The sequence below is a fragment of the Nyctibius grandis genome, chromosome 10 (assembly GCF_013368605.1).
Source record: "Nyctibius grandis isolate bNycGra1 chromosome 10, bNycGra1.pri, whole genome shotgun sequence".
Classification (NCBI taxonomy): Eukaryota; Metazoa; Chordata; class Aves; order Nyctibiiformes; family Nyctibiidae; genus Nyctibius; species Nyctibius grandis.
Window position 1 is genome coordinate 234210 of NC_090667.1, and position 14347 is coordinate 248556.

At 44.2% G+C, this 14347-nt stretch overlaps 1 protein-coding gene across 1 annotated transcript; it reads left to right on the plus strand.

Annotated features, from left to right (window-relative positions):
* Nucleotides 1–878: 878 nt before the first annotated feature.
* CDC23 (cell division cycle 23) lies at nucleotides 879–12582 on the plus strand. Its single transcript, XM_068408717.1, has 16 exons — nucleotides 879–1005; nucleotides 1081–1153; nucleotides 2129–2266; nucleotides 2515–2557; nucleotides 2917–3022; nucleotides 3119–3251; nucleotides 4464–4641; nucleotides 4735–4832; nucleotides 5068–5149; nucleotides 5728–5881; nucleotides 6034–6153; nucleotides 6503–6578; nucleotides 6899–6960; nucleotides 7860–7938; nucleotides 8037–8156; nucleotides 9027–12582. The coding sequence occupies exons 1-16, from the start codon at nucleotides 890–892 to the stop codon at nucleotides 9195–9197; spliced, it is 1749 nt and encodes a 582-aa protein (XP_068264818.1). The 5' UTR covers nucleotides 879–889; the 3' UTR covers nucleotides 9198–12582.
* The last annotated feature ends 1765 nt before the right edge of the window (nucleotides 12583–14347 follow it).

Here is a 14347-nt window from a genome sequence, read left to right on the forward strand (position 1 = left end):
ATTTCTCTAGTCCTTGTTTCTCCTCACTCTGTAGCCTCAAAAACCATTAGCTTCTGCACCTCAGCGTACATCTGTTAAAGATAATTATCCACCTTAGAGCAAAGGCACAAAGCCCAAGCACTTAGTAAGGTTCAGATAGCAAGCAAAAAGCAGGTGCAAACTACTTAAGATAAAAAAAGGCAAAGCTCAGAAAACGGGGAGGGAAGGAGGGCACTAAGATAAACAGTCCCGCACCTCCAGCAAGTACGGGAGCATCCACACGCCGTGTATTTAGTCCTTCCCAAAGCATCTCGTTTTGCTGTAATTCCCCCTCCCCGCCCCAGGAGAGACTTCCCAGCAAGGGCCCCGGCCCCCCGGCAACCTGCCTGAGGGACGAGGGAGCCCCGGGAGAGGCCACTCCCCGGGCAGGACCCAGGGGCCGCTCCCCGCGCGCGGGCGGCAGCGCCGCGAACCGCAGCACAGGCCGCGGGAGCAGCCCAGAGCCCGCGGGCTACACCGCAGGGTCCGGCAGGACACGCCGGCCTCCGCCCCGAGGAAGGCCGCGCCGCGCGGTGCGGTGGCAGGGCGGAGCGGCCCCGGCAGAGCGGAGCGGCGCGGGCGGGCGGGTGGGTGCGCGGGCGTGGCCCCCGAGCCCCTACAGGCCGGGCCGGGCCGGTCCGGGCCGACCCCCCGCGGCGGCCCCAGCGGCCGGTACCGCGGCCCCTGCGGAGCGCTACGCGGTGGGAACGCGCCTCCGCGACAACTGGCCAATCAGACGTCAAGGCTTCAGCGCGCGCCCTTTGATTGGCAGCGAGGCTCCCCCGGCTCACCCAAGGAGGAGGCCGCGTCTAGAGAGCGGCAGGGCGCTCAGTGTGCGGCGCTGTGATTGGCTGGCGGTCGCACCGGCGGGATGGCGGCCGCGGCGCTGGGCAGCGGCGACTTCTCGGACCTGCGGGAGATCAAGAAGCAGCTGCTGAGCGTGGCGGAGCGGAGCCGCGAGCGCGGGCTGCAGCACAGCGGGAAGTGGTGAGCGCTGCGGGCCGGTTGGCGGGCGGGGGGGCCCCGGGCGGGCCCCGTGCTGACGGGTCTGTCTCTTCGCAGGGCCTCCGAGCTGGCCTTTGCCCTGGACCCGCTGCCGCTGAGTGAGCTGCCGCCGCCCCCCGCGCTCACGGAGGTACGGCCTGCGGGGGGAGGCCCGGCCGAGTGTGGCTCCGACCGCCTGCGGCGTCGGGGCCCGCTGCTGCGCCGCTACCGGGCACCGGCCGGGGGGGGGGCGGGCCGCGCGCGGCTTGTGCTCGCGGGTGGGAAGCGGTTGTGAGCTTGGAGAGAAGCTGTTGCAGTTCGTCCCGCGGGCGGCTTTTTACTCGAGGAAAAAATGTGATAGCGATCTTTTTGGGAACGTGCAGGAGGCTGTTCTGGGGCTGGTACCGCTGTGAGGGTCCCTTCCGTGCCGTACTTAGTGGGGCGGACGGAGCTGAATACGCTTTCCCAGGTGAAAGCAATCCGTTTGACACGTTACTGTGCCCTAAATGAGATACTCTGTAAACAAAATTTGAAATCATGCTACTTAATTTTTATTTGTCTTTACTAAGGCCAACATGTATTGCAATACAAATTATGCTGTGCCATTAACCTTGTGCTCCTCAGGACACAAGAGAAACAAGTTGTATCTCCATCCCCACCTCCGTAATGTACAGTGGGGCTTTCAGGTATATGCCTGTTTTGTTAAATTACAGCAGTGTAACATGTCATAAATGCATTTCAAGGCATAGTTACCAAGGAAATGTTTGCATTTAAGTTAGCAGGTTAATATTGTTTGATATGGAATTCCTGAGTAGGTTTCTTATTTATGGTCATTCATACTCACTGAACAGCTAATTCATTCTTCTGGCAGCTTGCCACAGTTTGTTTTCTGGAATCTCACTGTTTATTTTAAATGTTTCTAGCTAGTCTGTGCTCATTATTTGAGAACTAGGAATCATGTGAGGGAATGGAGAGGCTTTTCTAATGGTACTCAAACCATCTTTGAGGATGAATAAACTATGGTTTTAGCTTTCAGAGCAGTTTCATTGATATGTTTGTAACCAGGTGATTTTCCTAAAGCGTGTAAGAGCTTCTGAGGTCCTAAAACTCTTCTGTGTCCCTGCAGGAGGATGCTCGTGATCTGGATGCCTATACGTTAGCCAAGTCTTACTTTGACCTAAAGGAATATGACAGGGCTGCCTATTTTCTACGTGGCTGCAAGAGTCAGAAAGCTTACTTCTTGTATATGTACTCTAGATACCTGGTAAGACAGAAGGAAAAGTGCCTTTTAGCATCGAACTCCTCTGCTTCCTGCCCCTTATTTTTTGCCTGTTCTGTTCCAAATGACCACCTAGAGGTCCAAATTATGTTTGGGGGAAAGGGAAATAAGGGTGTTCTTCTTAGAACTGTGATGTCTGTGAAAACTCAGTTTGCATAGTGCTGCTAGCATTGCAGCAAGCATAAGGAGTACGCTGTTGTAACGTAATCTTGCTTTTCCTCTGTTTTCCACAGTCAGGGGAAAAGAAGAAGGATGATGAGACAGTGGATAGTTTGGGTAAGTCTCTGGTGTCAAGGAACACGAGACAATATAATGAAGCTTCTAGTAATGCCTCTTCACGTAAATCATCTTGGTTTTATACCTTTCCCCTGAAGTTTTGGATAATAGTGTGCTGTAACACGATTTCTTTCATTCTCTCTCAATTCATCGGCTTAATACAGGTTACAGATTTCCATCTATTAGTTCTTCTGTTAAAGCAGGCTATCAGACTAAGTCCTTTTATTTTCAAAAGAGGAAAATAATCACAGACTGGAAAGCCTTCAGGTCATGTCAGTGGTAATTCTGAATATACACTAGACTTTGTAATTGCTGTGGTAAGAATCTTGATTGAAAGCTAGCTGTTTGTCTTAATGCAGGACCTCTGGAAAAAGGACAGGTGAAAAATGAAGCTCTACGAGAACTGAGAGTTGAGCTCAGCAAGAAACACAAGGCACGGGAACTGGATGGATTCGGCCTTTATCTGTAAGCTGCTGCATGTATTTCTAATGTATTCATGTGTATTTGTGTGGATATGCAGAGTTTTATGATTCTGATTAACCTGATAACTTTTCTTTACAGGTACGGTGTCGTGCTGCGGAAGCTGGACCTGGTGAAAGAAGCAATAGATGTGTTCGTTGAAGCTACCCATGTCTTACCTTTACACTGGGGAGCCTGGCTGGAACTTTGCAACCTAATTACAGATAAAGAGATGGTAAAACTCGGGAGATATCAAGATGTGGTAACAAATTCCAGAGTTTAACCTGATTCAGTAACCAGTGGTTCAGTTGCCACAAGATTGATGTTGCCCACTGCTTCATTCTGTGAGATTTATCAGGCAAGACAATCCAAGATTGTCAATTATGCTGTTAAAGCCTCTTTTTCTTCAATCGCTTGCCATGCTATAGCTTGAGAATCTTTATACAGGCAGGGCTAATTTCTTACCATTCACCCACAAAGTGGTTTAAGAAATAGCTAATTCACCTGTTCTGAAGTAGTTGTCAGCAGGGTTATTGCCTTGTCACTTCTCATTTACTTTTTTTTCCCCCCCTTAATCTGGTTCTGGTTCCACAGTTATTGAGCAATTTTGGTAGCCTGAAAGGATATATAGAATCACTGCTTTTAAAACTTAAACACTAATGTAGGTGTCCCCTTTGTCAAATACAAAGCCGCACATATGTCATGAACTGTCAAAAAATTGAATTTAAATGTAAAACCAAAATAGATTATTTTTCTTTATGCGTCGGATTTTGTGAGACCACTCCTGGAATTCTTCAGCCAATTCTGGCTGGTGGAATATTTAAAAAAGTAGAGGTGGCACAGAAGAGAGCCTTACTGATTCGTGGAAAAAGGGAAATGTGTTTTTGATGGCGCTATTTGGAGTCTGTTCACTTAACTCATCAGAAACAGTGATGTGATATTGATGTTCAAGCATAGGAAGAAAGTACAGTCTTTCGAAGGACTTCTGAATTTAATGGAGAAATAAGGACAGTGGCTGAAGCAGAAGCTAGGTGCTGTCAGATTTGAAGACTATAATTCCTTCACTGATTGACCAAATGAAATGGTTTCAATTCTTCTGTGATTTCAGCAGTCGTGGGAATAGATTGGGAGTGACTAAATAGAATTATGTGGTCCATATTGTACTGCGTTTTAGACTGGATGTCTTAATGGCCCTTTCCTGTTGCAATATTCTCAATTTATAGGCATTATTTAGTTTCTCCTTTGGAAGAACCTGATATTAGTTCTTGGTCCTAATACTGCTCTTTTGTAGCTGATGTTATGGTTTAAGAAAGCAATTGCAGGAAAGCTGCCTACCTTGAGACCATCTACGAAATCATGGGAGGGAAGATAATGAATTCTTTGCCACAGGTGGCTGTTACAATACTGCTGATTGTCATCTCTTCCTCTTTTCTTTGATTTTTACTAGTTGAAGTTCCTGTCCTTGCCAGATACGTGGATGAAAGAGTTCTTTCTTGCACACATTTATACAGAGCTGCAGCTGATAGAGGAGGCTCTGCAGAAGTATCAGAGCCTCATTGATGCAGGATTTTCCAAAAGCACTTACATCATCTCTCAGATTGCAGTTGCCTACCACAATATCCGAGGTCAGTGACACCTACTAACTAGTAAGAATGAGCCTCTTAATGCAAACTTGGCATTTATAGTTCTTGTTCTCCCATCTGCTGTTCTTCCTTCAGATATTGACAAAGCTTTATCCATCTTTAACGAGCTAAGGAAACAAGATCCTTACAGGATAGAAAACATGGACACTTTCTCCAACTTGCTATATGTAAGGGTAAGCACTCTTGCTATTATTGCCTGTCCATAATGATGGTATTTCTCAGAGGTATGTTAAACACTGGCAAAGCAACTAGTGCTGTCTAGCCTCTCTGAATATAGGCTTTGAGCTGCTACTTTCTGCTTCGCAACTCTGTGAAGTAGATACAATTTATGCATTGTAACTGCCTAGGTTTTCTTTGAAACTGTAACATGCTCCTTTTCTCTTCACTTTCGTTTCTTTGTTTCACTAGAGCATGAAGCCTGAGTTGAGCTACCTGGCTCACAATCTCTGTGAGATAGACAAGTATCGTGTCGAGACCTGCTGTGTAATTGGTAAGAGCCAGCTCTTCTACATGTCTTATTATGCTGTCTGCAGGCTGTGCAAGGAAATCTTAGGAACAGTTGTGAAAATGATCAGCCAGCAAGGGTATCAAAACCACGTGTGAATGTGGTTTCAAGCAGCCTAAAAAACAGACCAAGTGGCAGAGTACCCTTTTTCCCCTCATTTCTCTCAAAGAGCTGCTGTAACACTATCAGTGCAGAAAGGAGTTGAAGAAATCATTATGAAGGCCCATGTAGCTGATAATACCTTTATTTATAGTGTTGAAATTTCAATGGAAATAATTGTGTGTCAGGACCAGAAAATGTTAGATCATGACATAAGTTTTGAGGCCAGGGGGATGGGATCTTAATTGATTGGTACAAGTGGAAATGGATTGACCAGAACAGCAGAGAACAGACTGCTATTAGGTCTCTTGAGGTTTGAATCAGATCTGCCTTGAATAGGACTCCTAATTTAAGTTAGGAGGTAGTAGATAATACCTCTTCCATCTTTTTTCTGCTTCTCTGCTGGGTTTCTTTTGTTTGTGGGTTTTTTAAAATTTGTTTAAACATTGTGACTTTTGCTTTAGGGAATTATTATAGCTTGCGTTCCCAGCATGAAAAAGCAGCACTCTACTTCCAGAGGGCCTTGAAACTGAATCCTCGTTATCTGGGAGCCTGGACGCTCATGGGACATGAGTATATGGAAATGAAGAACACATCTGCAGCTATCCAGGCTTATAGGTATCACTCATGTACTGCACAAAATGGTGTTTGAGTCTGCATGCATAAGGATTGAAGTAGTGTCTTCTATTTTTTGTTAGTCTTTTTCTGAATTCTGTCTTGGTTTTGATCCTGACTGCTTTCTGACTAGTTCATCTCCTTTTCTTTGACAGACATGCAATAGAGGTGAACAAAAGGGACTACAGAGCATGGTATGGCTTGGGGCAAACCTATGAAATCCTCAAAATGCCATTTTACTGTCTCTATTACTACCGACGGGCCCACCAGCTCAGGTAGAGTTGAGAACGGAGCCATGTTTATTGATGTTCACTCTGATATGGTTGCTACTGGCTAAGGAATTTACACACAGGAACTAAGTTGGGGAAGGGGGAACATCAATGCTATGTGATTTGTGCAGTCTCACTATTCCAAATCCTTTTAGTTGTATTAGTTAACTATTAACAAAGGCTTTGTCAGTTAAATGCGGAGAAACACTGGTCAGGAGTGTAAGTGATGTTTTATGTAAAAGAGGATGACAGACACTGCCAGATGGAGATTTTATATTTTTTTCCCCTCCCCACACCCCATCCTGAGATCAGCTGGCTGTCCATTAAATGACCTTTAGCAATTGCTCTTTTACAGACCAAATGATTCTCGTATGCTGGTTGCTCTAGGAGAATGCTATGAGAAACTCAATCAGTTGGTGGAAGCTAAAAAGGTAAGTGAGAACTGGTGTGTGGAGTAAGGCATTAGAATGTCTCCCAGGACACTACGTGGAGTCACAGCAAAATTGTGTAGCTAGTGCTACTGCAAATGCATACAGTGTGTTCTTAGGAGCTTCTTGAAACCATTTCTGTGGTGGCTACAATTGGGGAAGTTTTGCTGCAATGTAACTAGAGCAGCTGATAAATAGAGAGTCATCTACAGATGATACATGCCCCTTTGCTGGAAAGACATGTTGTTTTCTAACTTGCTTGCATGAGTCATGAGCTGGAGTTGTTTTTGTGGTGTGCTTGACTGACTTTCCTTCCTTGACAGTGCTATTGGAGAGCTTATGCTGTGGGAGATGTGGAGAAAATGGCACTGGTGAAACTAGCAAAGTGAGTGTGTATTATCAGTGAACTGTCAATATGGTGGTAAATGCAACTAGCCATTATCGTTGATTCTAATGATAAAATACTAAATGTAAAACAAGTGGAATTGCTGTTAGGTAGTATTACTTTTGGAGCTGTGTAATAACTGTTACCTTTAGGTCTGTAGTGACTGAAAATCCTGGTGCCCAGCTTTAGCTTTAAGTTTCCCTTAGGATAAATAGAGGGAATCATAGCATAATGTGGGTTGCAAGGGACCTCTGAATCTTGAGGTGATTTGAGCAGGCAGTGCTAGCAATTGTATTTGTTGTATTGAAACTTAAAGCAATTCATGATGGTAGATGATGTACAAAATTGTAGGTTGATTTTTTTTTTTTTTTTAAGCCCCCTCCCTGCCCCAGTATATGATTGTATCGTTGGGAAATGGTCTAATGTGAAATAAATGTGAACACTCTGACATCAGCACTAATTTTTGGTGGGGATAAAGTAATATAAAGTGGAAAAAGTGAAGGGGAAGGAAAAGGGCAAGTGAAAGGTGAAGCTGCTGTACAAAGACTTTTGGGATGTAGCGGGGGAAGAAGGAGCACTGGAGGAAATAGCCAGTAAATAGGATGGCAAAGGTCTGTTGAAAGCTTTAAAATGTAACAGAGTAAGCAAAGGTCCCTGCTTTGGTTGTCACTGCTTCCAGCAGTTAGGATCTGACTGGCTCCCTTCCTGGTAATGTAAATTTTCTCAAGCTGGATCATCTCTTTCCCTGAGGGGCAGTATACACAGTGCATGTCTTGCGAATTCTGAAGGAAAAGACCTGGCTTTAGTCCAGGTCAGGTGGAATAGGTATTTTCTCATAGACCAAGAACGTCTTCGACACGGCTGTCTTATTTCAGTGGCCCGTTTTTCTCCTTTTCTAGGCTGCACGAACAGCTGAATGAATCTGAACAGGCAGCTCAGTGCTATATCAAATACATCCAGGATATCTATTCCTGTGGGGTAAGATGATATCTTGGGAATAAAAGGAGAAGTAAACACGGTGTAGAACTACCTTGGAAGGCACTCAAAGATGATGTTTTTTATCCTGTTCACTGTAGGAGATAGTGGAGCACCTGGAGGTCAGCACTGCCTTCCGCTACCTGGCCCAGTACTACTTCAAGTGTAAGCTCTGGGATGAAGCCTCAGCATGTGCTCAGAAATGCTGTGCATTCAATGATGTGAGTAGTTGTGCAGTCTTTGGTGTTTCTTTCTTAGGGGATCTATGACCTTGATTTTGACTCCCCTCAGAGTAGAAGGAATTCTTCATTGAAGGAGTGAGGGCTGTCTGCCATGCAGGTCACATCCTGAGTGGTGGTGTTGTACACCTGGTCACTAACGCTGCTTATAAATGACTAAAATCATGGAATATGGTGTAGATAGTAAAATTGAACCGTGTCACATTGGTGTTCACTAAGTAAAAGAATTTGAGGCTCCACATGGCAGTCTTAAGACTGCTGAAAATGTTGGTGGTGAGGAGGTGGTTAAATGGTTACAGACTCCCACACCGTGTAGTGATGGTACTCGCATAACTTTTTTTCACATCTTTTGTGTGTAGATGCTGCAGAGAGTATAATAATACTTGGGTTTTGTGTGTGACTTTGTATTCTGAGATGTTCTGTATCTGTAAGTGGGCAGCTTTGGACTTTTAACTTCAGCCTAGTGGTAGACACTAGCCATGAGTGCAGGGTGTTTGGCCTGTCCTTAACAAAGCTGTCTGGAACTCTGGAGAACCTGAATTCAGCTTATTTGAAGCTTCTCCAGTCTACTTTCTGCTGGAATATTTAGACAGCTTCAGTGGTTGATGCTAACACTGTCTGAAATACCCAAGTAACATGCAAATCAGGTGAGTAAAAGGAGGAAAGACTAAAAAAAAAAAAGTGACATAACTTTTTAAGTAGCAGAAGAAAAAAGAAATGAGGATGGTTTTTATAGCTTGCAGACTTAGAGAATGACAACCTACTATAACTTGTAATGCTTACATACTGAATTTGACCCAGAAACAACCCATACATAGGTGTACTGTTTTCTTTTTTACCAATTGTTTTCAGACTAGAGAAGAAGGAAAGGCCCTGCTGCGGCAGATCTTACAGCTTCGCAACCAAGGAGAAACATCATCCACGGATATTGCTGCTCCCTTTTTCCTCCCTGCGTCGTTGTCAGCCAACAACACTCCCACACGTCGTGTCTCCCCGCTGAATCTGTCTTCTGTAACGCCCTGAACAATGCTGATACTTGTAACCTGTGCATTGAATGTGACACTGCAGATGGGGCTTGCAACTACTTCTTTCCAGTGAAATTTCTACATTCATTGTTGCCTTCATGTGGAGGGCAGGAGTTGTTAGAGCCCACAGCTGAAGATGGATGTGCCCCAACAGGCAAAGGTGCAGCCTATGTGAAAGTGCCTATGCTCAGATGTGAGAACCTGCTGTACTTCTCACCAAGTCATTCCAGTCAGAGGGCAAACGTGTTCCAGAACACAGGACTACTCCTAACTGAGGGATTGGGAAGAGCTTGTCTGCTAGAGTTAAAATACATTTGAAGTCTGATTCTGCCCTGTTACCTCTGGTCTTTACTGAACTTTTTTGGATGACCTCTTAGTGATATCATTGCTGTCTACATCAGAAGCTGTTACCTGCCTGGCTACATAAGGACTTTTGCTTGTCTTGAGCTACACAGAAGATGTTCCACTAAAGCAGTAAATACTGGCACTTAGATACAGGTGCCATGTCTATTTTGAAGGACTGAGAAGTGTCAGAGGAATTCCAAGTAGCCACAGGTGACAGCTGTTTGCCGTTCTGTCTGTGGATCTGACAGATACCTTGGCTTTCAGTAGAAAAGCAGACAGTGGGATGGCACAATTAAAAAACTAATTAGAAAACTGCTGTCCTTGGGCTTCTTTATGGTGCAGTTTTCTTGTGTACTGTAGCAAATGAAATTGGATGAACCATAATGGATCATTTTGTTAAGGACTGGCACATCTCACGGATGCTGTGGTGCAGGGGATTCCTCCCCTCCAGGGCTGCTGCTTCTCCCTGTTCACACATCCAGCCAACAGTAAGGCTAAGTGTGAATTTCAAAGATGCACGCATATGCCTACGTACTACAGGCATGACCATAAATGAACAGATAAACAAGAGGACAGTGCCCTTGGATGCACTTGCTTAAAACAGAAACCATAGAAGTGGCCTGATCCTGTTCCTACTTAAAGTTTGCTAGTGGAACATATGTATATGCTTTGAGTGACTTAACTCAAGTACACGCTCATGTTCTCTAGTCTCTCCCGTCCCTGCCCATGACCATCAGTCTCTTCAGTATCCATGTCTAGGCCTTGGGTATCTTGTTCAGTCTCAACCCTGGACCTAGGATAGCTACAGATTTTGGGTTTCTCTTGTTTGCTGGCTAGTCCCAGTGAGGGCTGCTATTGGAATATACACATACGTACACAGGCTAAGGGGCACAATGATACAGAAAGCAGGCAGCAATAGTGTTTAATTAATAAAAGTGTAGAACATACCATGGTGATGCATTGTAAGTCTCAGCCAGACAAAGGTTACTGACCAGCAGCCTGCTTGCATGCAGTTGGTATCTATTCTGCCTACCCCTGCCCGTCAACGCTCTCTTGTTCCCCACCCTGCTTTCCCATGCTTATTCCTCCCTGACCCATCTTCACCCTTCCCTTGGGGTCTGTGGTCATTCCCCTAAGCATCCTATGATATATTTTATGTGGTCCTGCAATCCACTTCAGACATACTAAGATAAATTTACTCTTGCCTGTGAGACCCTTCCTGATAACCAGCCATAGTCCTATTGGTTACAAAGCTCCTGGTTGAATCTCTTCAGAGTTACACTTGAGTGGCTCCATTAATGGTCCATCAACTTGTGTCTTAGAGCTCTAGTCTTGGTTATCTGCTGTCAGAATTATGTGTCCATGTGCTTCAATTATCACCTGTCCTGTTCCTTGTCTTTTGCACTGAATAGCTGTTAACCAGATGTCCTTACAGTAGAGGCAAAAAGATAACTATGCCTTTGTTTCAGAATTAGTATTCACCCCCACAAATTTATTACAGCCTTATCCCTATGTCTGTGGCATGATTTTAATCAAGGAAAGCGCATTTTCAAAGCCCTTTCCCATTTATCCGTTGTGAGACCGATCGTGCAGGTGGGCACACGAGGAAACCTGCCGGCAAGGCAAGGCAGTACCATCATAGCACCTGGCCTCTGTACAATGCATTTGCATTGTGTTCACGTAGCAGAGGGATCCCATTTTCCTAATTCTGGGCATCTCTAGAAATTACTGTCTTGTTTTATGCTCCTTAGCACCTATTGAACCAGCATTTCTCCAGCAGATGGGTTTAAGCAGCTAAATTGGATCTTGATGTATTTTGCAAGCACTCCCATAGTTATTCCATGCAAACCTGAGGATAGGAATGAGACCATTTGTAAAATTGTTGTCACCCTTTGCTCCTGGCTTGCCTTCCCTCACACAGCAGCAAGCCCCTGCTGTTCCTTGACACTCTCTGGTCAACTAACTGCATCATTCAGCTGTTAAAGAGACTATGCAGTTTTGCCCCCCTTACTAGAGGCTCCAAGAGCTCTTACTTGCAGGTAGAGGTGGCAAAAGGCCATCTGGAAGAAGCAGCCCAAATATACTTAGTGAGGATAAAGAATTCAAAGACTTTACCAAAACCAAGGTCTTCACTGGGACAAGGAACCATGATTTATCAAAAAATTCTTACTGGTAGAAATAAGGGAAAATGTTTATATGAGTGATAAACAGAAAAGGCCTCACAAAGATTGACTGCCAATATATTTTTTAAGTCCCAAATAAAAATCCTGGGAATTAGAGCAATTAAAACATTTGACAAGGTTTTTTTTTTACTACATAGGAGAAAAAATGTTTCTATAGTCTTCTGGAGAAGAGATTAGATGTGTTATCTGCTCCAAAATATTTTGGCTGGAAACAAATGCCTACTTATTTGTTGGAGATCTTCAGGCTCAAACTTAAAGTTTGGCAAAGGGATAAGCAATGAAACAAATCTTGCAATGGAAAATGTCAGGCATTCTTAATAATAAGCATTGCTTAAAGCCTTACCATCTAATTACTAAAAATAGCTAATAGTAAAGATTAAATATCTATGTAAGTATTTGTATGCCCAAGCATTGTATTATTTACACAAATGAATACAGGTATTGCTGAGAGCAAATAAGGGAAGGAGCAAACTAAGCAACTACTCAAGGCGTATGTTCATCAACATCATTTCTGCATTTGATCACATCTGCTAATGTGTGTGGCTCAGTGATAAGACCAGGTTAGTTGTTCATTTGCTTGTTTAGAAAATTAGTCAGTTGTAGTTATTTTGTCAGAAAAGAAACATTTCTACTTCCAAGTGCAGTTGAAATGTTTTCAGACCAGGAGTGCTGCCATTTTCTCCCATCTGTATTTCCTTAATAAATTGAAGCATTTCTTTACTTTTGTTAAGCGTGCCTAAAACTTGTATGCCCCCTGCTATTATATAACTTCCTTCAGTTGAGATATTGTAAGATTTACAGTTTGAAATAAGTGGACGCTTTCAAAAACAAAAATAAACTGTATACTGTTTTGAACACAGGGCCAGATTCTTATTCCTTGAAATTATTAGTTCCCCCTGAATTAAAAATGGCAGGTTCCAGACCATAGTCAGCTTATGTTACATCAAAAAAAACCCCTGAAGAAACAGGCTCACCTAAAATTACTTGTACATTCTGCATAGGCAGCTTAAGGCATTAGTTGATTGGAAGTATGAAGTGTATTGACAGAATCACTGTTAGGGGAAGACCTAAATAACATCTGTAATAAATAATCAGCAAGAAAAACCTAACAGACTCTTATTAATAGGCTAGATCAAATAAAGGGAAATTGCCTGATCAAATGCTCAGAGTTAAATTGATCATCAGATTTGGCAGCAGAAAGGAATTTTCCCCCCTGGACAAACTAGGGAGCGTTCAGAGGGATTTTTGCCTGTGTCTGTAGTATAAAGTGAGTACCATTTCTAAGGCTCAATTTTACTTAATAAATTTCCTGCTTTTGCAAGCACGCAACTATGGGTGCTACCCTTAACCTCCCTGTAGTGCTTGAGAGGGATGATAGTCTTTTACTGCTAGTTCTCAAGGCTGTGATGGGAATTACTTGATGCTCGTTGTGCTGCATGGCAGCCTGTGGAACAGTCTTCGTTTGACCTTTCTGATTATATAGCATGCCTGAAATTGCATGCCTAAAATTTTGTGATAACTGTATCCCTCTGCAATCTGGTATGCCTAAAGAAAATTTACTAAGATATTGGTTACTTTTGCCATCAGTATCTTCTCAGCTGTTATGTTCTGTTGGATAGCTACCACACTTCTCACCTTGGGGGGAACAATGCAATGGGATGTTCTTTTAAGAGACCCCTTTGGAATGAGCAAAATCAGAATTTCTTAGCATACATGCACTGTTACTACTATTCCCCCAAATTATGATTTGTGAGGTAAAGGAAAAGACCTCCCAGTCCCATCTGTTAAACTATTTTCCTCTGTGCATAGGCACAAATATTATTTCAGACATAGCTGCGTTTTGCAGCATTTGCACACTTACAGGGAGGTACGTACACCAGTAATGTGGTTACAACAACCTACATCAAGAGGAAGGCTCGGTCGTGGTGCCGACAGCTGCCATCTCTTTTGAAGCATGCCAGGGTGCAGCGAGGGCTAGCTGCTCCCCAGGGAACGGGGAGCTGGGAGCCCTGCGCTAGGAAGGCTGGCAGGGGCCTCCCCGCACTGTGCCTGAGCGAGGTGAGCAGGACTGGCACGGGCTGGTAGTCCGGGACAGCCAAGGGGCCCCGCTGCCGGGCAAGTCCACAGCAACAAGGCTGGTCTGAGGCCCAGCTGGGAAGGTGAGTCGTGGTCCAGGCCACCAGGACCCACATGGAAAACAGAGAAGTGACTGGTGACAGCCAACATGGCTTCACTAAGATCAAATTGTGCCTTCTACGATGGGGTTACAGCGTTGGTGGATAAGGGAAGAGCGACTGATGTCATCTACCTGGACTTGTGCAAAGCATTTGGTGCTGTCTTTACACTGAGACCTCTGCTTCCAGTGCTGGGTTTCCTTCTCCCTTTCTGAAAGATTTCACGGTAAAGATTTGAAACACTGGCACTTAAAAGTAAGGCCTAACAACTAGATATTAAGGGGGACTCTGATGGAATTTGGTGTTCAGGATGGAAGACTCAAAATTCAGCCTTTGTCACTAGTTTTGTTCTGATTTTGCCACTGACCAGGGAACCATTTTATAGAATAGAGATAATCTGCAAATCCAGTACCCAACTAAACAACCTTTTTGTTTCTATAAATGTT

Bases quoted from the DNA above. Each gene is read 5' to 3' on its own strand.
- CDC23 (XM_068408717.1), top strand. From the start codon at position 890: ATGGCGGCCGCGGCGCTGGGCAGCGGCGACTTCTCGGACCTGCGGGAG. The intron at 2,558-2,916 runs GTAAGTCTCTGG...GTCTTAATGCAG, and splicing joins TGAGACAGTGGATAGTTTGG to GACCTCTGGAAAAAGGACAG. The intron at 7,939-8,036 runs GTAAGATGATAT...TGTTCACTGTAG, and splicing joins AGGATATCTATTCCTGTGGG to GAGATAGTGGAGCACCTGGA.